At 46.8% G+C, this 24,555-nt stretch overlaps 1 protein-coding gene across 1 annotated transcript in view; it reads right to left on the bottom strand.

Moving 5' to 3' along the window:
- The window catches only part of LOC138453800 (zinc finger protein 282-like), a 504,037-nt gene that overhangs the window by 365,964 nt on the left and 113,518 nt on the right, over positions 1–24,555 (bottom strand). The window contains exon 2 of the mRNA XM_069606968.1: positions 12,292–12,418. Coding sequence (XP_069463069.1) covers positions 12,292–12,418 — 127 coding nt within the window. The remainder of the gene's footprint in view (positions 1–12,291; positions 12,419–24,555) is intronic.

Here is a 24,555-nt window from a genome sequence, read left to right as displayed (position 1 = left end):
CTTCCCATCTAGTGCTGCCATTGTTGGGTGAATACGTAAAAGGGGAGATGGTAGCGATCAGGTGGTAGGTCCAGAGATCGGGAGAGGGGACAGAGAAGAGGATATCAGTGATAGCACTGACATGGGTGTCAGCAATAGGTAGGCTAGGGTTAGAGGCCAAGAGATCTTTCTTCAGCTTTTTTCATCCAGACTTCGTAAGAGAGGAGGGATAGGTGATAGAGTAATAGTTAGAATAGATGGGAGAGATAGAGAGTGACATTGAGGAGGAGGAGAAGAGGTATAGTTGGAGAGGCTGCACAATGCACGATCAAACTCGCCAGGCGGCCTAGATGCTGAGTGAGGTAGCAGGGTGCACAGATATAAAGCACATCTAGATTCAAATGATCAAAAACACTTAAATGCAGCATGAAATGAAGGATGCACAGATGGAAAGCACACAAAGATTCTAATTTGCAAAAAACACTTAAATGCTGAATGAAATGAAGGATGCACAGATGTAAAGCACACCTAGATTTGAATTTGCAAAAAACACTTAAATGCAGCATGAAATGAAGGATACACAGAAGTAAAGCACACCTAGAATCGAATTTGGAAAACAACACATAAATGCAGCATGAAATGGATCACAGACAGCAGATCGAGTAAGGACAATTGCAGTAGTAAATTACAAGCAGGTGTTAGAAGAGACTGTGTCTTTTGGTGTGTTCTGATGGGGGTCACAACGCTCAGATGATCGCCCTAAGCGAGGAGTGGGGGTCACAACGCTCAGATGATCGCCCTAAGCGAGGAGTGGGAGCAGTCAATCAAGGCCTGCCTGGATGCATGCCAAGGGAAATAGGGCCGTGATGGAGGCGCACATTCTTGTGGTGGGACGCTGAGTGCAAGAAAGGGCAGGAGTGCAGATGGGGAGCATGACCAGTGGGCTATTTTTTACAGGAATTGGTGACCGAAACTACGTCTTGTTGGGTAGCAGGCAGTTGGAGCAAAATTGGCAAGCAAGGTGTTGAGGTCTTACCAGTAGTACGAATAGAGGCGCCCTCAGGATCCTCCAGGCCCGGACAGGGCCAGACACGGAGGGACATGGCCCATAGATGAGGCCCTATGAGGGGGCTGGCGATCGCCTGACGGCTCCTTCACCATGTTGCAGAAATTTTGAGGACCAGTCTATCAGTACAGGGTACGTCCCCTACAAAGATCAGCTGAGGCTAATGCCGCGCGGGGCAGCCATGTTGAAAGCGAAGTCCCTTGCCAGCTCTCATGATGTTGCTGGGACTGCCAAGGTGCAGTGTAGGGAGAGTAGTCCCTCGCCGCTGCTCCGATGTTGCTAGAACCGCCAAGGTGCGGTAACCAGTGTTCGTGATTGCCGCCAGTCAAAAAAGGATTACCCCAGGCTGTGGTTGCAGCCCACCTACTATTCACCCTCTACACATCCTCCCGAAATCATCAAATCTTCTACTTTCGGGTTTCCTACCACCTCCTTGCTGAACCGGACACATTCTCCTTTCTTATCTTTACTCCTGACCTTTCTGCTTGCATAGATCTGCTTGTCTCTCTGCTATCTGGCACTGAAAGGCACTTGTCTGTCTTATGCTTAACTTCTCCACAGGCCAAGGTGATATACCTCTGTGCTTCTAATGCCCCATTCTCCTCCCCTCACTCTTTTTGACCTGACTTACTCTGCCACTCCCGTAAGGCATGAAACCTTGAAGCCCTTTTTAATAGTTACCTTAACCTTCATCCCTTAATAACTTCCACCTCTACTGATGCCAGAATTACCTTACTTAACTCTCCACTCCTTCTCTGTGCTAGGCAGAGACCTAAGCTGCATCCAGCTTCAAATTCCTACTACTTGTTTTAAAATCAAAGCACAAGCTTACACTGTCCTCATTTATCCAAAACTATGTTCCACTACTGTGCTCCTTTCTTCACACTAGTAAACTCCTAAATCTTGCAATCTACAGAATGTGTAGCACTCTGCAATGTACGAACCAGATGTTTTGCACACACCCAGGTAGTCCAAAGACCAATGGAGAGTGACGAAAGATGGCATGAGCTGTTCTCCAGTATCCGCCCGAAAATTCTGATTGCCATAGTACAATTTTTTCAAATTGTGCTCCCCGGGTTAGAGGTGTATAACAGGTAATGCATTATCTATAAAGCTATTAGGTAACCGGTTGGTTGAAAGAGGTAAGCTTAGTCAAATAACCATCTAAGTGGAACCTTTGTAAATAGTATGAATTGGTGTGATCATGCGTATAAAATGAACTGTTAATAATTATGTGATAATAATGGTATTGTAAGAATGTATTATCTTTTAGCCTTGTAAGATTGAAAATTATTGTAAGATTGAAAATTATTGTGTTTTGTATATAAATGTTATTTATATGTTAATGAAATTTGAAAAGTTGTAATACAACTATAACAAATAAAAAATGTTTTTTTTTAAATCTTGCAATCTGCCGTCCACCGTGCCTCCTCTCACTTCTGCTCCTTCTCCCTTTTTGCACAAACCATTGTAATTCCCTTCCTCTACATGTTAAAAAGGTTACATGTGATTTTAAGTAATTAAATGACAGAGTTTTTTTATAACGAAAAATAACACATTTTTTATTTTGCGGGTTCCCCCCTTTTTCCCTATGCTTTTAAACCCACCCCAACCCGCACCCCACCCGTTTTAATCCCTTAACCCACCCCATATACATTTTAAACAAATATTCGATATTTAGTTGTTATTATTGTTTTGTTATTAAAGCATTCTCAGTAATTCAAATCCATATTAAAGTTCCACCTTGTCAAGTACTCCCCGTACTTACTACCACTCCTCTCCCCCCTCACTGACCACCCTACACCTAATCCTATTGTACATACTCTATCGAATCAATATGCATGGTCTGTGGTTTCTGTACCATATATTTCTCCCACTTACTGTTAGCTCTCCTGCAAAGGTATGGCACCTGATTCAGGACTGCCCTGTTGACTGATGCTATAATTTTAAGTTTTACTAGGCAAAACAACACATATCCTCAATGAATACAATAAATACAAATAAATCTCTCTGGTCTACCACATCATTGGCTATGAGACATGCCTGCGCACATATGAAGCGACTTCTACTACTCTACAGGGAAAGTCTATACCAGTTAAAAGCTATTGTTACGATATGAGCAAGATGGCACGTAGGCTACCATACAAGACAAGAATGCCCCATGTTGCAGTAAATATTTGGCTTGTCAGCAGAGCCATAAGTAAGCATAGTCAGGAGCAGGGCGCAAAATGTTCACTCGCCACTAGCCATTGGCTAGTGAAATTTGACTCTTGGCGAATAGGAAATAGTGGGCTGTGTGTATGTGTAGAGATGTGGTGTGGAGTGATGTTTTATGGCAGGCTAGTAGTAGCTTGCAACATGCATTTTTGCACCCTGGTCAGGAGGACATTTTCATGAGTGGGTTTTTCAAACAGCTAATCAGTTACATGGAGCCTTTTCGTGCTATATAGATATTATAGATATGGTGTGGTACTGCATGGACAGTAGACCATATTATCACTCCCAGACATGCTAGAGCAGATTGAATCATGTGGAGTGATGTCACGGCTTCAAATAAAATAGCCAAAATATGTGCTATATCTTATTCCTATTTCGGTGCTGCTTAGGTTACTGTTTAACATATCGAGCAAACGATCTATTTAGGCCCAAGTAGTGCTTTCTTTTTTCTGGTTGATCATTTTTGAATTATTCCATTTGGAATAAAGTATTCCTTTCTTTTACTTAATTGAGCTTCATGGGTTTTCCACGAACCTGCCCCTCCGCAGCTTACAAGGTAGAGGCAGGTTAATGCCCTTAAGGCATTTCACGGGGATGGCCCATAACAGGAGGGGATTTTCTAAGCCTGTGCCAGATTTTCTGCTGAAAGTACACGGCTGTGGAGCACATTTCTAGAAGAACAAGAGGTACACCATGTGATAACCAGTATTCTTTCATTGGGAGTCGGTGTCAGGTGGGTCACTGATCTACATTAGACCAGGACTATGAAAAAAAGTAAATCGGTGGCGAAACTCAATAAAAAAGAAAAAAGATATGACACAGCCACACACCTATGGAAGCGAATACACCTCAAATGCTGGCAACATTATTCATTTGACTTCACAGCTAATTTAGAACATCAAGCCACAGGTATGAACCCAGAGGATAACTTAGAGATGATTATGGAAACCCTAGCGCTGTTTGCGAAGTTATCAGGGATCACGATCAGCATAGACAAATCGTGTCTGTTCCAGAAAGCAGGATTCGCTAAGAAAGGGCACAACACGCTTCCAGTCCTCTTGCTACAATGGAGTGTCAAGACGTTTAAATACCTGGGGGTTAACATATATCATGACCCAGTGGCAGAGCACATTAACAACACCATGACGCCCTGGAAGGTATCAAGAATTCTATAAGGTTTTGGAACAGGCTGCTCCTCTCGTTAATGGGTAGGGCAGCTCTATTAAAAATGATTGTCCTGCTTAGGCTACTGCTGTCATGAACTGTCATCTGCGCCCCTTCTGTACTTCCTGGTCCCTGACCCATAGGGGATTGAATACAGTTATCCTTCCAACATGGCCGCTCGAAACGGAAGGCTCCTGGTCAGTCTCTACGTTCCACGCTCTACAAAACAGACACGCCCCCGCGGCTCTGCGCGTCTCAACACTACCGCTTACTGTAGTCGGACGTGTGTTGCCGGAGTTTGTTCGGGGCTCCCTTTTGATTCCTTGTTCCAGGTTCCTTGAAACCCATCCTTCCTCCGATTCCTCTACCTTATCTTCCTGGATTTCTTCCGCGCTCGGGCCACGGCGTTCCGTGCCTCCGAGTGCAACTTCATTCCTTCCTGGTATCCACCTTGGACTTCTGAACGCTCCCGGAAGCTGGATAGCGAACCTCACGCTGGAATCCGATGACCAGTGTTCGGGTTTGTACAAATCCAGGACCGTGAGAAAGAAGACATCCCAGAAGGTCGCAAGCAAACAACAAAAGCAAGTGAGAAGGGGAGAGACTTGTGACAGATTGAAACGCCTAAAACACGATACAGACACAGAGATGGAAGCCGCTGTTCAAGACCTCATGCGAGGCATGCAGGAACTAACCACGGAGGTACAGAACCTTAAGGCTGAGAATGCTGCATTAAAACAGCTAGTTTTGTCACGTGACTCTGCAACTAAAGAAAGCGTGTCATCGGGAGGAATAGTGGACAAGTATGATGGTTCTTCCAAGACCCTCTGTACCTACCTTGATTAATGTTTAGTGCACTTCACCTTCAAGCCCTAGTATTTCTCCACTCCTAGAGCAAAGGTGGCTTTATGATCTCACACCTCACTGGAAATGCTTTGACTTGGGCAACCCCCCTGGTCAATTCGGGCGACGCTCTCCTGGATGATTATGATGGGTTTGTGAGTGCCCTAAAGGCCATGTTTGATCGCCCAGAACAGGTGTACAGTGCCCAAGAAAGACTGCTCGAGTTTCAACAAGGATGCCAGGATATGCTCACTTATGTGACCCGTTTCAAACAGCTCGTGAAGGAAGCAGATTGGTCGCAAGAAGCCAGCTTCACTCTCTTCCGAAGAGGTCTGAATGAAGAAATAAAGGATGAGTTAGCTAGGGTAGCTCGCCCAAGATCCTTCCAGGCTCTTATGGACCTTTCCTTGCAAATAGACTTCCGAATCCAAGAAAGAAGAGCGGAGAAAAAGAAGTCTAAATCGGCTTTCCAAAAGACCACCACAGAACATCCGCCTAGGTCAGAGTCCACAGTTTCTCCAACCCCGGACCCAGAACCAATGCAACTAGGGGCCTTCCGTGGACCCATTACACACAAGAAAGGATGCTACGGATCCACACTGGTCTGTGCATGTATTGTACCTCCGATAAACACCTCATGAGAGAATGCCCTATTGCTCCTCCACAGTGTTCGGGAAACGCCAGCTCCCGATCCTAGTAGGGGCACAGTTTCGGGAGAGAGATGTTTGCTCCACATCAATTCCATCCTTGAACTCTACTGAACAAAATAATCTTGTGGTTCTACAGGCCTTTCTATCGCCTTCCAAGAAAGAATCCTACCCCATCATGGCATTAGTAGATTCCCCATCATGGGCGTATTCCTACATCATGATTGGGTCACTGCTCACAACATTCCACATGAAAGCCGAGAAACAATGCAACCTGTAGAGGCTATTGATGGGAGACCTCTATCTTCAGGACCCATAACTCTTCAGACTAAAGAGATTCTACTCTCTATAAACCACCATCGAGAAAGGATAAAATTTGACATTATAAAATCAGCCCATTATCCGAGGGTTCTTGGAATGCCCTGGTTAAAAAGGCATAACCCCTACATCAATTGGGCAGCAGGCTCCCTGTTCCTTGGATCTGAACACTGTATGCCTCACTGCTTATCCCTAGATTCCTTACCGAAGCCTTCTAAAGACTCGCAAGAGAATCAGCAAAATCCAGTCACCGTCTCTAACATCATCCAGATTCCCAGGGCCTACCAAGCCTTTTCTGATGTATTTTCGACCGCTATAGTTCAAGCTCTCCCTCCTCACAGACCAGAGGATTGCGCCATCGATACTGAACCTTCAGCAGGGATTCCTTTCGGCAGGATGTTTATATTATCAGAACCTGAAAAAAGGGCCCTCTGGGAATACCTGGATACTAACCTGGAAAATGGCACCATACGACCATCTAAATCCCCAGCGGTGCTTCATTGTTCTTTGTTCCCAAGAAAGACACCAAGGAGCTCAGACAATGTCTAGACTACCGTGGCCTTAATCAGTGCACTCTCAAAGACCGCTACCCCTTGCCCCTCATCTCGGATATCTTGGAAGCAGTCAGAGGTGCAGTGATCTTCACAAAATCAGACCCAAGGGGTGCCTACCATCTTATTCGTATAAAGGAAGGTGACAAATGGAAAACAGCCTTTAGAACCCCCTTTGGCCATTTTGAATACCTAGTTATGCCCTTTGGACTTGCTAATGCCCCAGCGGTTTTCCAACGTTTTATGGATCGAGTGTTCTCTGATATGCTGTTCATCTTCATCATCGTATATCTGGATGATATACTGATATACTCCTAGGACCATCTAAGACATAAAGAGCATGTGAAGACAGTCTTACAACGTCTACGTGAACATAAGCTCCTGGCCAAGCCCGAGAAGTGCCTTTTCCATGTATCAACTGTTCACTACCTCGGATTCGTTCTCAGTCCAAAGAGAATTGGAATGGACTCCTCGAAAGTAGACTCCATTTTGTCCTGGCCCATTCCAACTACTGTGAAACAGATTCAATCTTTCCTGGGGCTTACTAACTTCAATCCGAAATGTATACCAACCTTTTCAGAGATTGTGCATCCTATCCTTACATTGTTAAAGAAGGACACCCCCTTCCTGTGGACCTCAGCACAAGATACAGCGTTTCAACGCTTGAAGTCGGAGTTCAAACAAGCACCCATCCTAGCTCAACCTGACATTGATCGACCCTTTCTTGTTGAGACTGATGCTTCCAATTACGCCATTGGGGCAGTCCTAAAGCAAGAGTTGGATGACAAAATAGAACACCCCATCGCCTATCAAGATACTAGTAGCTATCCGTCAAGCCTTCACTGACTGGCGTCATCTCCTCCTGGGAGCTAAACACGCAGTCCAAGTTTGCACGGACCATCGGAATCTTCAATCTTCAACCAATACCTGGCACTCCCTGCCCACTGCATCGCCGCCCTCTGCCCCAATTTTCAGTGCTATGCGGATGATACCCAACTCATTTTCAGGCTACCCTCGGCCTCCTCCTCTCCTTCCCTCATCTCTGACTGTCTGTCTGCTATCCAGGAGTGGTGTGCCGCCAACGACCTCAGCCTTAATGCCAGTAAGACAGAGATTCTACTCATTGGCACACCCTCTCCCTCCTTCCCTTCAGCTCTCTGGCCGGCCTCTCTTGGCCCTCTTCCTGCTCCCACCTGCAAGGCTAAAAACCTCGGGGTCATCTTCGACTCCACACTCTCCTTCTCTCCTCACATCTCCGACGTCTCTAAGAAGTCACACTACCAGCTGCACCTCCTCAGAGGTATTCCTCCTCTCCTCTCCTTCCCCCAGAAGCTCACCGTCTCCAGAGCCCTGGTTCTCTCTAAGCTGGACTACTGCAACAGCCTCTATCTAAATCTGCCTGCCTCTACTCTCCGCCCTCTGCAACTTATCCAAAACAGGACTGCGAGACTTGTCCTCGCCTCAAGCCCAGGGATTGTATCTCTCCAGGACTGAAATCACTGCACTGGCTCCCAGTGGCTGCAAGGATTAAGTTCAAAACCCTCTGCATTATCCACAAGGCCTTCTGGGGCCTGGGACCTCATTACCTTCAACTCTCTCTTCCTAAATACCTTCTTTCCCGGGCTCTTCGCTCATCTGCCTCCAACTCCCTCAGGGTTAGCCGCTTCTCCAAGCAACGAGTTGGTGGTCGATCTCTCTCCTCGGCTGGGGCCTCCCTCTGGAACAGGCTCCCTGCCTCCCTGAAACTCGAGGAGAAGCATCTCCGGTTCCGGAAACACCTCAAAACCTTCCTCTTTGCTTCCGCTTTCTCTGCCTCTCTCCCCTGCTGAAATTCCCTGCCGATTCTGCACCGGTTACCTGGCCACCCTTTCTGATCCTGGGGCCAGGTCCTGCCTTTTGTTCACCTGCCCTGCCTCCCTGGCAACCCCCTGCACTTGGGACTGGTTCTGAAATACCTTCAGTCCCCTTACCTGCACTTATGTCTGCTCTTACCTTGCACTTGCCACCATCAGGCTGTTTTATTTATCGTATTTATTCTTCTTACATGTACTGCACTGCACTGTCCCCTCTCCCTTCCCCTTGCACTCTTCCCTTTCTCCCTACCCTCGCACTTGCGCAATCTGAATGACACCTGGCCTAGTAGGATCATTGTCTTTCTTCCACTGTTTTCCCCTCCCTTGCCTCGTCGCGCCTTGAAACACTTGTGTATAGGCGCGTTATAAATGCCATATCATATCATATCATATCATATCACAAGTCCTACAATCCCTAGAAAGCAGAAACAGTTGTCAAGCCCGTTGGGCCTTCTTTTTTGCTCAATACCAGTTTCAAATCCATCATGTCCCCGGAACACACAACATTATAGCCAATGCCTTATCCAGACGTCCAGATTACGAAACCCTTGAGGATCGGACCTTCCCAAAGATGTTTCCCCACACAATCTTTGTTGCCTAAGCACTCACCCTCCTGGAGAATATTCGAAATCAAACTCAATCCTCTGAAACCATTGAAGGAGTTTAAGAGAAATAATAAATGGAATCTGACAACAAAGGACGGATATCTATTCAAGGACAATCGTTGGTCATTCCCACTCCTGGACTGAGACAAAGGATCACAAGCCTATGCCATGATACCTTTCATTCGGGACACTGTGGCATTACCAACACCCTCCATCTAATACAAAGACAGTTTTGGTGGCTGAAGATGAAGGATGATATCAGGATCCACATCCAGACATGTGCAGTCTGCAATCAGAACAAACATGATAATAAGAAACCGGCAGGTCTCCTACTCCAACCAACAATACCAACAAGACCCAGGGAAATTATCAGCACAGATTTTATCGTGGAACTACCATCCTCCAGGGGGTACACAACTATCATGGTTACTATTGATTTGTTTACACCTTTATACAAACTGCCATCCTCATCTGACCTTGCCGGAATCTTCCTGGAACACATATTCCGGCTTCATGGGCTACCCTCCAAGATCATTTCTGACCCAGGACCCCCGTACATATCTCAGTTTTGGAAGCAATTATGTCGTATTCTGGGAATTCAACGTGCCTTGTCTTCAGGTTATCACCCACAAACCAATGGAGCTACTGAACGTGTAAACCAAACTCTTGAACAATACCTTTGTTGCTTCGCTACCAAGGTCCAAGATGATTGGTCACTCTTAATACCTGTGGCCGAATTCGCTTATAACAATTCAGACCATTCAGCTATCAAAACCAGTCCCTTCTTCTGTAGTCAAGGATTCCATCCTTCAGTTCTACTCTCCGTTCTCCCACACCCTAACCCAGTTCCTGCGGTAGATTCTTGGATTGAAACCCTTATTACAGTACACAAAGAAGCTAAGGAACACTTAGAAAGGGCCCGAAGAGACGTTAAACGTTATGCTGACTCCAAAAGAAGATCTGGACCTTCCTACTCTGTAGGTGATAAAGTCTGGTTATCCTCGAAGCTCCTTCCTCGACATCGGAGCCCAAATAAATTGGCTGCCAGGTATTACGGCCCCTTTTCTATACAAGAAATCGTCAATCCAGTGGCCTTTCGACTCCGACTACCAGAATCCTGGAAAAGGATCCACCCAGTCTTCCATACCTCACTGTTAAAACCATATCTTCAGTCATCTCGAACAGCTCCAAAATCTACCCCAGTGATTGTAAATGACCAACTCGAATACGAGGTTTCCAGCATCTGTGACTCTAGGTACCGACGTGGGCAACTACAATATTTGGTCGAATGGAAGGGATACCCTCCCAGTGAGCGCACCTGGGAACCCATGTCAAACATGAATGCCCCAGGCTGGTTCGAAGATTCCATCTTATCCATCCGGGGCAAGTCCGGAGGAGCTGGGTTTCAGAGGAGGCATACTGTCATGAACCGTCGTCTGCGCCCCTTCTGGACTTCCTGGTCCCTGACCCATAGGGGATTGAATACAGTGATCCTTCCAACATGGCCGTTCGAAACGGAATGCTCCTGGTCAGTCTCTACGTTCCAAGCTGCACGCTCTACAATACAGACATGCCCCCGCGGCTCTGCGCATCTCAACGCTACCGCTTACTGTAGTCGGACGTGTGTTGCCGGAGTTTGTTCGGGGCTCCCTTTTGATTCCTTGTTCCCGGTTCCTTGAAACCCTGTCATTCCTCCCATTCCTCTACCTTATCTTCCTGGATTTGTTCCGCGCTCGGGTCACGGCGTTCCGTGCCTCCGAGTGCAACTTCATTCCTTCCTGGTATCCACCTTGGACTTCTGAACGCTCCCGGAAGCTGGATAGCGAACCTCACGCTGGAATCCGAGGACCAGCGTTCGGGTTTGTACAAATCCCGGACCGTGAGAAAGAAGACATCCAGAAGGTCGCAAGCAAACAACAAAAGCAGGTGAGAAGGGGAGAGACTTGTGACAACTGCACTACTTTGTAAATGTCCCATACTATATACCCAAAACCTTCTTCAGGACACTAGACTCAATATGCAGTGGATTCTTGTGGCAGAATGGTAGCGGAAGACCCTTCTCCAGGCACGCAAATGCTTCAACCCACTGAGCTGCGCTTTTATCTGAAGGAGTTGCTGTGGAATAGGGGACCTCGAACCCACCAAGGGTCACACTTGGTGTCCTTAGGAGTGCAGGTATGGGACAGGGTGCTCACACAGATTGGACTTAAGGACCCGTTCTCACTGCAGATTCCCTTAGTGTCCGTGGTATCGACCACTGCTCAGGCGCGACTGGGGATAGGAGTGAACTGGGAATCCAAGGGTGTTGCTACGATAGGTGAGCTGCTATATGACACCTCCTTCATACCCTTTAGTTAGCTAGTTGAACACACGGGCCTGCACAGGCCAATATTTGCTACAAAGCACCATCAAGAGGGAGATTATATGCAGACGGTCCACAAATGGAGAATTAATGGAAAAACACTCAATCGTGGATGTCCTGTATGACATCTCGGAGGGAGGACACTCGATATCCAGGATATAAGACTTACTCCTAACTGGAGGACCCCCCACAATATTAGTGCTCAGACGCAAGTGGGTGGAAGACCTTAGCACTCCCTTCTGGATAAACACTGGAAGGAGATTCTGGGTTACCACAAGAGAGTGTCCCAGAACACTAGACTGCAGCTCATTCAGTTGTTTTTGACACACAGGGCATATATGACACCCTTGAGAATTTTGCGTTTCCCTTGTGCGAGAACACAACAGCACCTGGCAAGAATAAACGTGAGTACAGTTATGCAAACAAGCAAAACAGCGTGGTGTGAGAGGTTAATTCCAACAAATAGAGCACAACTTCAGAGTGAAAGCAACTTATTGTAATGCTCCGATTAACTAATGTCAGAACAGTACGCATATCAGCAGTTTTGTCAGCAGAAAAATATCATAAAACATCTTGCTATTCCCTAGGTCAGATCGAAGACTGAACATATATAATATCCATTCTGAAAATTCTGTAAAATCTGAATGGTAAAACACAGTTGATGAAGTTGGGCAGCTTAACATTACCTAATGAGATCAGGGCTTGGTGAATTTCCTTCATCACGTTCCTGTAAAGGTCCTTCTGCCATTCATGTAAAAGCTTCCAGTCCTCTTCAGAGAAATAGGCAGAGGCATCTTGGAAAGTAACCTGTGCCTTTAAAATAAAGTGTGACACATTTTACTCAGCAACTCTGTTTAGTAAAACATACGTTTATGAATATATATTCACAGTCCTTTTGCAATTCCAGAGTGTTAAAGGAAGGCATAAAACCGAGACATCAGTGGTTTACGGCTGACTTTTATACTCCAATAATTTTCTTTTCACTTTGTGGCAGGTTAGGGGCACGCAATGGAATGTGCTTCCACTGTGTATTCCTCCCCTGCCTTCACTTATCACATATAAAATGGTGTTAAAATCAATAGATTCCCATGGAATGCGCCTGTTTTTAGCACCTTCTAAAAGTAGGCCAATTCTGCATGAATGCATTGTAAATGCTGTCTGCCAAGTGTAAATGGCAGCCTGTATTAACACATTTCACAAAATGATTTCGCCTGTTACTCTTTGATTTTGCACTCAGTTTTGCAAATGATTAGAACTGCATGAAAGGTGGTCACCAGGGGGCACAGGCAAGATGACCACTTCTTGGTGAAGCTCCGTCTTGCCTTCCACTCCAGTTATATTTTGGAGTGATCAAAGCCCCCCTCCCCCGGCTTTGATTGAGGGTGCAGAACTTCTACTGAAGCGCCCGCCGCTGTGGAGGTGCACAGTGTGCACAGGGAGCAGGGCTGAGCTTCAGAAGCTAAGAGTTCGGACTGAGCAGAGGCAGAGGAGTGCATGGTAGCGGGGAAAGACCGTGAGGAGAGGCCAGTGCCCGAGTCACCATCTTGAGTTGGACCTCCCGTGTGCATAATGCAGGATAACGTTGGGGGAGTTAATGCTTGTCAAACCAGTTCGGCACCACAGCTACTCCCCTAACCGACCGACTACAATTGCTAACTCTAACCTCCTCACAGTGCCCAGATTCAAATGTTCCAAAACCGCAGGTAACAGCTTCCAGGTGAAAGCTGCCCAACATTGAAACTCCCTCCCACCTGCCTTAAGGGCAGACCAAATTTACCTGCACTTCAGACGCACCTACATTCTTTGGATCAAGGAAAATGATTGCTAACTCAACCGTGCCTACTTATATGCCCTACCCCTCCCTATGACCCGGAGCTCCCTCCCCCCGCTCCATCCCCCCTTTGTACATTTTGTAAATTGTTGTTAATTGCATTAGCCTTGTACTTGTACCTTGTACTATGTCCTCTGTATATACATGTAGATCAATGTACAGCACTGTAACCAAGCTAAAAATATTCCTGTTACTTTCTGCGCCCTGATACCCCTGGGTCTGGCGTGCATTACAAATGAATAAACAAACAAACAAACAAGCGTGCTTTGAGAGGTCCTCATTGTTGTAAGCCCAGAGCAACAGCGGCAGAGTGCTTATTATGTGATAGGCAGGTGGTTGTGGGCCTATAAACCTGAGAGCTGTCTCTAATGTCATCACCGCTATACTTTATTGTGGAGTACTGATGGATTCCTGTTGATGGACCCAGTAGGGTGATGAAGAATACTGCATGGATTGGAAACTGAAAACCTTATGTAGTGCTTTACACATTGAAGAACCGCTTCCCCATGTGTGCCTGAAAGAGTTGGAAAAGAGCCCTGCAGCAGTTAAGAGATAACCCGCTCGGGAAGCGGATGTGTAATTAACACAGCAGGTCTACACCAACCTTATGGATAATGGAGACCAGAGGACAACTAAGAGCGACATACTTGCAGTGCTGGAGGAACTGAGAGGTATTTGTGTGGACATAGGTCTGGGGCTGCATGGCCTGGACAAGAAGATGGAGGCTATGAAGGAGAGACTGTAGGGATTAGAGTCAAATCAAGCCTTGGTTGATGTTCCCGCGACTCAGAGGGATGTTAGGGTATCTGAACTGGAAAAGCAAGGGGATGATATGCAGTTAAAGATGGACGACTTTGAAAACAGATAGAGGCGCACTAATTGCAATAAATTCAACAGAGATGATTAAAGTGATGAGAGAAATATTTCGAGAAGAAATCGGATGCCTCTGTGGTTTCGTTCATGAGATCAAAATGAAGTCCGGTCATGTTCCTGTAGCGCAGAAGTTACGGGGGATTCCTCTATCGATGAGAAATGAGGTAAGGAAAGAAATAAAGACATTGGAGGATCAAGGAATCATAGAGAGCATTGATGCCAGTGAATGGGTTTTGCCATTGGATGTATTTAGAAAAAAGTCTGTCAAGCTCAGAATATGTGTAGACATGCGAGAGTTGAATAAATGTGTAGTTCCGGACAGACACCCGCTTCTGAAAATTCAAGAAATTGTCTCCACGATCGGTATATCGAGATATTTCTCTACGTTAGATTTAATATCAGCATACCATCAGGTAAAACTACACAACAATTCCAGAAAACTAACAGCGTTTATTACACCTGATGTGCTATATCAATACAAAAGAATGCCTTTCGGATAAGTGTCTGCCGCGTCTCTGTTTCAGAAAATCATGCACAGACTTTTTGAAGGATACCAAGGCATTATATGCTTCCAGGATGACATTTTGATATATGCGGATGAGCAGAAATTACATAATGAGAGGTTGGAGTATGTCTGCAGGAAATTGTATGAAGCAGGAATGACTTTAAGCAAGGACAAGTGCAACATAAGCAGTTCAGTGATTGAATATCTTGGCCACACAATTTCAGCGGAAGGCATACGACCCAAGAAACAGTTGGCTGATGCTGGAAAGTGTATGCCTAGACCAAATTCCAAAGAAGAGGTTTGAACTTTCATTGCAATTGCGGAATATTATTCCAATTTATACGTGATTTTGCATTCCACACCGTTCTGCTGCGTGAGCTTCTTAAGAGGAAAACCTTTGAGTGGAGCAAAGAATGCGAAGAAGAATTTGAGTTCATCAAGTCTGCATTGGCCAAGGCCCCAGCATTAAAACATTTTAGGAGTGATAGGAGAACTGTCATTACCACGGACGCCAGCAATCTGGGCCTTGGGGCAGTAGTTACTCAGGAAGTTGATGGGAAAGAAGTTTTAATTGCCTTTGCGTCAAGATTGCTGAAGGGAGCTGAGAAATCATATGCTGCCATAGTAAAGGAGACTCTAGCCATTAAATGGGCAGCAGAGAAATGTAGAAGTTTCATCTGGGGTGTAGATGTGGAGTTTCGCACGGATCACAAACCACTAGTTCACATTATCATGAACAAAGGGTTGGATAAAGTCTCGAATTGAATTAGAAGATGGGTAATACTGTTGCAAGAATTAAATTGTACAGTACGGTATGTACCAGGAGTCAAAAATACTGCTGCTGATTGTTTGTCCTGCCTTACCAGTGTTTCTGAAGTGGATGATGGCAATGAAAATGAATCAGAAGTGGTTCTAGGCGTAGAAGCAGCATCCATAGCACGAAGCGAATGGGAGGAAGCGGAGGCACAAGATATTTCGATGGCACGACTGAAGCAACTTATTGGGAATCAATTTCCTTTGAAGAAGGCGAAATTTGAGGAATTTTGTCTCATGGACTACTGGAAGGTTGCAGACGAACTTAATGTGCAAAAGGGCATGATTATGAGAGGTGACAGAATAATTCCACCAGCAGGAGTACATCAGAGATTGATTGATCTCGGTCATGAAGGTCACCAAATGATAGTGAAGACAAAGCAGAGGATACAGAATGACTTTTGGTGGCCAGGATGTGACCTTCAAATTGAGAGATCGACTCGTAATTGTATCCTTTGCAACGAGAGTGATAAAGTGTGCATGAGTACAAGATATCCAATGGTTTTGACAGAAATTCCTGGAAAGCATGCAATGATTTAGGTATGGGTGTTTTTGGCCCAATATGCAGCAATGGGCAACAACAGTTCTGTTTGGTTGTAATTGATTTATTAACCAGGTGGGTAGAGGTACTGATTAGTCCTTGCATTACTGCAAAGACTGTTACTGATTTTCTTTCTAAGATTTGAAAAAGGGAAGGTTTTCCAAAGAGTATTATGACTGATAATGGCACTCAGTTTCGCTCCAGGGAAATGGAAAATTTCTGTATAAAAAATTCTATCGAGCATAAAAGGAGTGCCATTTATCACCTTCAGACAAATGGAGTAGTAGAACGTTTTAATAAAATTCTCAAAGAAGCTATTCGATGGGCATTGTCGAATGGGTTGGACTGGGAGAAAGCGGTGAGAAAAAAAATAGTTGCACATCATTTCACTCCATACTGTACAAGGGGTTTATCTCTGTTTGAGTTGAGTAGAAGACGGAAAGCGAACACCAAATTGGGGAATGAAACCAATGTGGAGAATAATTTGGGGTTTGTGGTTGAGAACATTAGGAAAACCCAGTTAAAGAACAAGTCTACCCATGACAGGTTGTTATCTGAAGGGGGCAAGTATATAACTCAGACAGTGGGGGAGTTGGTGAGAATTAAACTTCCACCTGCTCTAAGAAATGGACTATGTAAGTGGTCTAAACCTGTAGGAGTAGTTGAAGTGTTTAAACATGCAGTTAGGGTAGAAGATGGACGGGTCTGGAATATGGAGAGAGTGTGTCTGCTGAAGACTGTTGGTGGAAGGCATGGTGATGGTGACAAAGATGCTGTGTAGGTGATGTTAATGATGGAAGAAGTGTGAGGAGAGTGGTGAAAAAGAGAGGAAAGGAAGTGTCAAAGTTTTCCTTGCCAAGTGTTACCACAGACATTCCGCGCCAGTCAAGATGGGGAAGAGTTAGTCGCAGTCCCCGTTACATGGAAGATTTTGTGTAAAGACTGAGAGTTGTTGTTTGTGACTGTATTATCGCAAAGGAGGGAAGATGTGCAGTATTCAGCCCCTGCTGGGAAGACTAGCTGTGCGCTCGTGCAGGGTTCCCATACTCATGAGCACACCACGTAGCATGGTGTGCGAGCGGTATGGAACTCAGACAGCGAGTTGAATAGACACAGAACTGCAGACCTGAAGTCCGGTGGGGCTCACATCCACTCCTCCTTATGTTTCTTATCCAAGTATTTAGTTATAAATAACACCCTCTTTTAACCCATTATCCGTGTTTGCACATCTGTACATACTACAAAACCTGTTTTTCAGAAACAAGGTTAAAGGGATCCCGTTATCAAAGTATGAAATTATTTTGCTTACTTAAGCTTTAAAGGAACCTCATGGAAAGTAATGGCATCACAGGATCGAAATCAGTAAGGTCTCTATGGCTTTGCCTAATTTGGAATTTAAATACTTAAAATAATACCTGTTATGCCTGTAAGGACTGATATAGATCATCGGGAGTTCAACCGATATAATACTGTTGCACGAACGCAGAGGTGTCCTTTCCGAAGTCTTTTGAACATCCATGTAGTGACATCAGTACACGGCTAGCGTTGCACGATGACATAGTGCGTTCCGTGATTGTGAATGGATGTGGCCTCATGATTGTGTCACAGGTTGTTGCTTAGCAACAGTAAAGCCACACTGTGTACTTGGCATTCCTTTGGGGAAGAGACGATAAGCGTTAGAATAATAACGCAGAAATACACTATGACAGAGCATACAAAGGTTCCTAACATTCATGTGTGCAGTGGGAGTCAGTGAAGGTCAATGAGGGTCGAGGTGAAGTGGTTGTATCTGCGTAGACCCTTGATAAGGCATGCAGCCGCGTGTAGGACACTTTCAGAGGCACAAGGGAGGACGATGGGAGGCCTTCGAGGATTGCATTGCGCCCATCCAGGTGGGATCGGACCAGTGCTTGAACAGCAGATCTAAAGCTGCCCGGAGGGAGGAAGGGCTTATAATTATAATAATAATGGTATCTGTTCATTTATAACACACTTAACACCAACATGTGGTATCTAAGCGTGAGATCGGGATTTGAACCTGTGTTGCGCTGTGTTGTCTTGCTTCCAAGACAAACGCGTTGCCTCGGAACTATCCTTCCTCCCCTTGAATTTCCACAGCACGAAGGGCTAATACTAAGCTGTCTGAAATGTCTTAGCTGTGTGCGTCTTGAAGGAGAGGTATTTGTCGATGTGGAACCTGAGGGACTTGGCGCAGGAGGTGAGCTTGGTTGTCAAGCCCTCAAGGATCATGGTCGATAGCCATGTCTGTATGTCTAGGTGCTCAGTGTTCTTGGTGTGGAGTAGGAATTCAGTCTTGGAGGGATTGAGCTTCAAGTATGCATTGGACATCTAAGACTGGATCAGCGAGAGGCAGGTTTTGAGCCTGTGGATGTCCTTAATGGAGTTGATCTTGAGGTATAGCTGTGTGTCGACAGCGTATTGGTGGATGAGGATGTTGTGTGTGGCAAGGAGGGCTCCCAGCGGCCCCATGTATAGACTGAAGATCACCGGGGAGAGATTGGAACCCTGTGGGACTCCACAGGTGACTGGTAGAAATGGCCATCTAGAGGTGTCCATCTGAACATCCATCTGAACAAACTGCTGGCGGTTGGTGGGGTAGGACTTGAACCAGCGTAGGACAAGGTCACTGAGTCCCATGCACCAATGTAGGGTGTCTGTGAGCACCTGGTGGTCTACTGTGTCGAAAGCAGCTGACAGGACGAGCAGAACCAGGAGGCAAGGGTGGCCATCGTCGACCACCTGTATGGTTTCTATCTCTGTGCTGCCTCTGGGTCAGAGCCCGGATTGGTAGGTTTGGTGGAGATTGTTGGTGTCGATGCGTTGCTGCAGTTGCGCGGCTACCGCTTTCTCAATGATCTTACCTAAGAAGGGAAAATGGGTGATGGGGCAATAGTTACCTAGGTTGTCGGGATCCAGAGTGGGTTTCTTAAGTAGAGGGAGGATTTGTCCTGTCTTTAGGGTCGATGGGAAGGTGCCTTCAGTTATGGAGCTGTTGATGATCTCCAGGTAGGGAAGGAGAGCTTCTACGGGGACGGTATAAATGGTCTCTTTTTTTGCGGACAACCTCCTTTTGCATTTGATCAACCCCAAAGTATCTTTACCAATGCGAGAGATTGCTTACCGGACCTCATATAATTAATGCAAAATCATTTTTTTTTCTCTTGGTGAGCTCGATTATGGCTGAGTGGGAACAATTTAAATATACCGACATACGAGTGTGAGACAAGATACAATATTTGTGAGTATGGATCCACAGAGACTTGTACACATTATATGAAGTTATCTATCCTCTGCTCTGGAATGCAATGAAAACTAATATGAATAGATGGATAAGAAGACCTTTTCGTGGGTGAGTCCTATGTCTGTGAAAATGAACTTGTTGCTGAGGCTCCTATTTTTATGATGTTCACTACCCTATTCCCTGAAATCCTTATCAAGGAAATAGACATTAATCATTTCTAGATTTATTTGAAATAGGAAAAATCCACTAATTGCACATGAGATTTTGAAACTCCCAAAAGAGGAAGAGGGATTTGTTTTACCTGACTTTACATTATATTATAAGGTGGCACAGGGTATTGGTATATTATTTGACGAGGAAAACAGATGCTTTTTGGAACCACATCGAACATTCTTGAACAGATCCCCTGAGTGATAGACTTGCTTTGGATCCCAACGAAAAGGTACCTTAAAAGAATTTGAATGCAATCAGTCTTAAGTATTATTTGGGGGATCTGGAAAGATAACAGAGAAAATGAGGTGTGACAGGGTCTGGACTTGACCCTGTCAGAGGGAAACACAGACTCCTCCCAACCTGGGGTATGAGGACTACCACAGCAAATGCCAGGGCCTGTTCTACCCCAGAGGCAGGGTGAGGGAGTTTGGGGGGGTGCAGTCCCTGAGATCCAACCCCCTATTTGCCTTGTGTGAAGTAACTGGTTCCACCTTTTGTAACCTAATGCTACACAACCTCCATTCTGGCCCAAGTACTCTTTTAGTTACAGGACTTCAAAGACTGGTGTGTCCTGCAGTGCAGAGCAAGCCCAGCAGAACGCAAAAGGAGAACAACGACACCTACACCTATGCAGTGACTAAGGAACCGCACTACTCACTGTCACCTGGATTGAAGAGAATGCTGATACAGTGGCCTGCAGAAACAGAGTACCCTAGACTGTGCAAATTGTTGCACGCACAGAGGTGGTGGGACTAAAGAGATTATATGTATCCACACATAGCGGTGGCCCATTCCCTCGGGAAAAGAACAGTAATAGATTGAGGTGGAAAGTGCAAACCGGTGGGGAAAGCAAAAGAGGCAGAAAACTAAAGAGATGGGTGTGAAGGACCCATGAGAGTTAGAGTGTGCAGGGTGTTCGGGTGAAGTAAAGAGATGTGCAGGTGGACGAGAGACCAGAAGGAGGACGGAAGGCAGAGCAGAAAGCTGAGTCTGCGGAACAGTAGGATAGGAGTTCAGGTGATATATTGTGTGCGAGAAAGAGTGGTACCTGTGGTGTTGCCCCTTTAATGGTTTCAGCACGCGGCAGAGTGACGTTGCACTCTGCTGCGTTTCTTTAAATAAAGGGGGCGTTTCCAGGCCGCGCAGAGCGACCGGGGAGCTCGAACTATATAGATGTGACCAGAGTGAGTCTGTGGAGGGAGGGGGCTCACGAAACATCGCAGGGCCGTACAGTGCCCCACAACAGTGGCGACGAGACCGGAGTCACGCCTGGGCCCGGCGGTGATAGTGAAAATCATTTTTCATTTCGAACGAGGTGTTTTAAGGTCTCGTTCCATGCCGCGGAGAGGGTGTGTACCATGCGGTTGGTAGCCATTTTGCTGACAAAGGCCTAGGATGGTCGCGGCACTCCAGAGGGGTTCCTAACCGCCATCCTGGTCAAATTTTTGATATATTGACAGCAGACAGCTGTTTTTGCACGCACAGCACATCAGATGTTGGAAATCTTCGATTTTGATGGGCATTTTCGGCGAGTTGAGGTGAGGTGCCGGGGGTGGCCTGCTGTTTTCTTTGTTGGTCCCCTAGGCCTCCCTGGCTCAATTCTTTGACACTTCCTGTTTTTGCCTGTGATCTCTACTGCTTCATACTGGCTGGGTGTTTAAGACTGGAACATGGGTATACCCTGGCCTATATTTGGACTGGTGTGGTGAATTTGAAGATCAAGAAGGCCTGGATTGGTGTGGTGAATTTGAAGATCAAGAAGGCCTACAACTATTTTTCATCTTGAAGCAGACTGTCTGGATGAGTTGCGGCCCCATCGTCATCCAAGGTGGGGTGCTTGTGCGCTTAACCCATGAGTGATCAGCCTGATCAAGCTGGGGCCCAGCTGGTGGCCCAGCCCCAGCCCCAGGTTCAGCCCCCACCTGTGATCCAGCCTCTGCCCCAACCTGCGCCTCAAGCCATGGCCCAGATGAGACCACCGGGGGTGCTGCAGCCAATCCCTGAGTTTGACGTCTCTGGTCCCCCGTGCAGCCTGGATTCTAGGTGGAAGCGGTGGATTGATCGCCTCAACATGTAATTCAGGGCCACCATGGAGACCAATGAGGACAGCAAACTGGCTACCCTATTGTATTCTGTGGGGCCTGCGGCCCATGACATTTCTGAGTGTCTTCAACCAACAGATAGATCCTACGGCGCAGCGAAGACGGCTCTTCATGACTACTTCCTGCCTTTGGCGAATGCGGAATGAACGCTTTGTGATGCTTTCCACCCATCAGAAAGATGATGAAACTCTCGATACCTTCTATGGCCGTCTCTGGTGGCTGTCAGTGGCATGTGCCTGGGACAATACTGATGCAATGGTCAGGAATCAGCTGATCCAAATATGCTCGTCAGGTAAGCTACGCAGACAGGTGCTGCGGGAGCCTGGGATCACCTTGCCTCGTATCCTCGAACTGGGTCGGTGACAAGAGGTGTCTGAGGTGCGAGCGTCCAGGATGGAGGCAAGAGTGCACCCAGCCATGGTGGAAGAGGTCTGTACTGTGGGACGTGGTGGCAGGGGTGCAGGAGGCCAGCAGGCAATTTCCGTGACAGGGGCGGAAAGCCAGGGGAGGCGTGCCTAAAGTGCGGGTATGAGCTGCCCCACCCTGCTGAGTGCCCAGCGACGGGGCAAACGTGTTGTCGGTATGGCCTGGCTGACCACTACGCCCAAATGTGCAGGGCCTCCCTACCGGTGATAGTGCCGAGGGGTCCTGTTCAGTCTGGCTATTTTCGCCAATCACGCCCGCCTAATGTCGCCCAGGTCGAGCAGGGTGATGAAGGTGCACGACTAGAAGAGGAGGAAGAGGAGAACATTTCCTTTGTATCCAGCTTCGAGGCCCTCAAATCGAAGAACAGACGGCAACCGCAGTGCATTGTCACAGTCAACAAATCATCTCTCCGGGTGCTGGTGGACACTGGGGCCTCTGTCAACGTGATGGCTAGGGAACACTACGATGCCATGGAGTGCCCCCTGCAACTGGCTGCTTCCAAGGCCCGCATCTTCACATTTGGGGGATCCCAGCCAATTCCCCTGGATGGTGCTTTTGTGGCGGCCGTAGGGCATGGTAACTCTAGAATAAGGGCCTGCTTCTATGTGACACCTGTGAGCACCAACACGTTGAAGCCCTATGGATTGTGAGTTTTGCATATTCAGTGTACGTGGAAGATATTCAAACGTTGCTGGAAAAATACACCTGTTTATTCTAAGGGATTGGACAGATGGCAAGGGATCCGGTGAGACTGCATATTGATGAATCAGTGCAACCCATTGCTCTCAAACACTGCCGGGTGCCTTTCCACTTGAGGGAGTTAGTGGATAAAGAACTGGACAATCTCGTCAACCTCAATATCATCGAGAAGGTTAAAGGCTCTACCCTGTGGGTGTCCCCCATTGTTGTGGCACGAATGCCGAAGCAACCGGACTCGGTGGGGATCTGTGTTGACATGCGGCTCCCCAACAAGGCCATCAAGAGAGAGTGGGGGTCATTCCGAGGTTGGAGGTAAGGGATTACCGGTGCCTGTAAGGGCACCGATGGCGGTAATCCCTTAACTCCGTATTCCGAGTTCCCTTTGCGGGTCCCTCTTTACCTCCTGCTTTTAGCAGGAGTAAATTACGGGACCCGCAAAGTGACCTTGGAGTAAATTACGGCACTGTAGTTTACGGTGCCGTAATTACCTCCTTCCCCATTCCCCATGGGGGCAGAAATGGGGATGGGGAAGGGCTATGGTGAATGGGGAATTACCGGTCCATCCAACCTTGGAATGGACCGGAAATTACTCCATTCACCATGCCGGTATTCCATGGAGTAAATAGCTCCATGGTTGCCAACCATGGAGCTATTTACTCCATGGTGTAGTCCTAACTCGGAATGAGGGCCAGTGGCATTTAACACCTACGATAGATGACAATGGGCCTCATTCCGAGGCTGGCGCTATCCATGGAGTAAATAGCACCATGGTAAGCAACCATGGAGCTATTTACTCCATGGAAATCCGGCATGGTGAATGGAGTAATTACCGGTCCATTCCAAGGTTGGAGGGACCGGTAATTCCCCATTCACCATACCGGTTCCCCATCCCCATTCCTGCCCCCATAGGGCTCAATGGGAATGGGGAAGGAGTAAATTACGGCACCGTAAATTACGGTGCCGTAATTTACTCCAAGGTCCCTTTGCGGGTTGGATTGTTAACGCCTGCTAAAAGCAGGCGTTAAATGCCAACCCGCAAAAGGGAACTCGGAATATGGTGGTAAGTGTTAACGGTCACCGTTGCCATTAACGGTGACCGTTAACCCTTACCGCCAGCCTCGGAATGAGGCCCATTATCACTGAGCTGCAGGGGGCCCGGGTCTTTTCAAAATTGGACCTCAAGGCCGGGTACCACCAGGTCGTGTTGAACCCTGAATATCGATACATCACGACTTTCACCACTAACAGAGGGCTGTATCAGTACAAGAGACTGAGTTTTGGGGTGTCCACCGTGAAAAATGTGAATTTCTGAAGCCTACCATCAAATTCTTCGGGTTCATGTTCAAGGAGGGAGGTGTGTCACCTGATCCCCCACAAGGTCAAAGACATCAAGGATGCTCGTCCACCGGAGAATGTGTTGAAGTTTCCTGGGCATGGTGACATACTGTGGGCGCTTCATAAAGAACTTGGTCTCTCGGTCAGAGCCTCTGCAAGCCCTCACGAAGAAGGAGACAGCGTGGCAGTGGGGGCCACTAGAACAAGCGGCTTTTGAAGACATCAAAAGTGCCCTCACGGCAGAGGACACCATGGTGTTCTTCGAGCCCGCCATCCAGTAGGAGATCATAGTGGACGCCTGCCCTTTTGGTCTGGGGGCGGTATTGACACAGGTCGGTGCCGATTCAAGT

This window comes from Ambystoma mexicanum, chromosome 4p (genome assembly GCF_040938575.1).
Source record: "Ambystoma mexicanum isolate Mex_15411 chromosome 4p, UKY_AmexF1_1, whole genome shotgun sequence".
Taxonomy (NCBI): domain Eukaryota; kingdom Metazoa; phylum Chordata; class Amphibia; order Caudata; family Ambystomatidae; genus Ambystoma; species Ambystoma mexicanum.
Note: the sequence above shows the minus strand (reverse complement) of the source record. Positions and strands in the feature narration are given on the sequence as shown.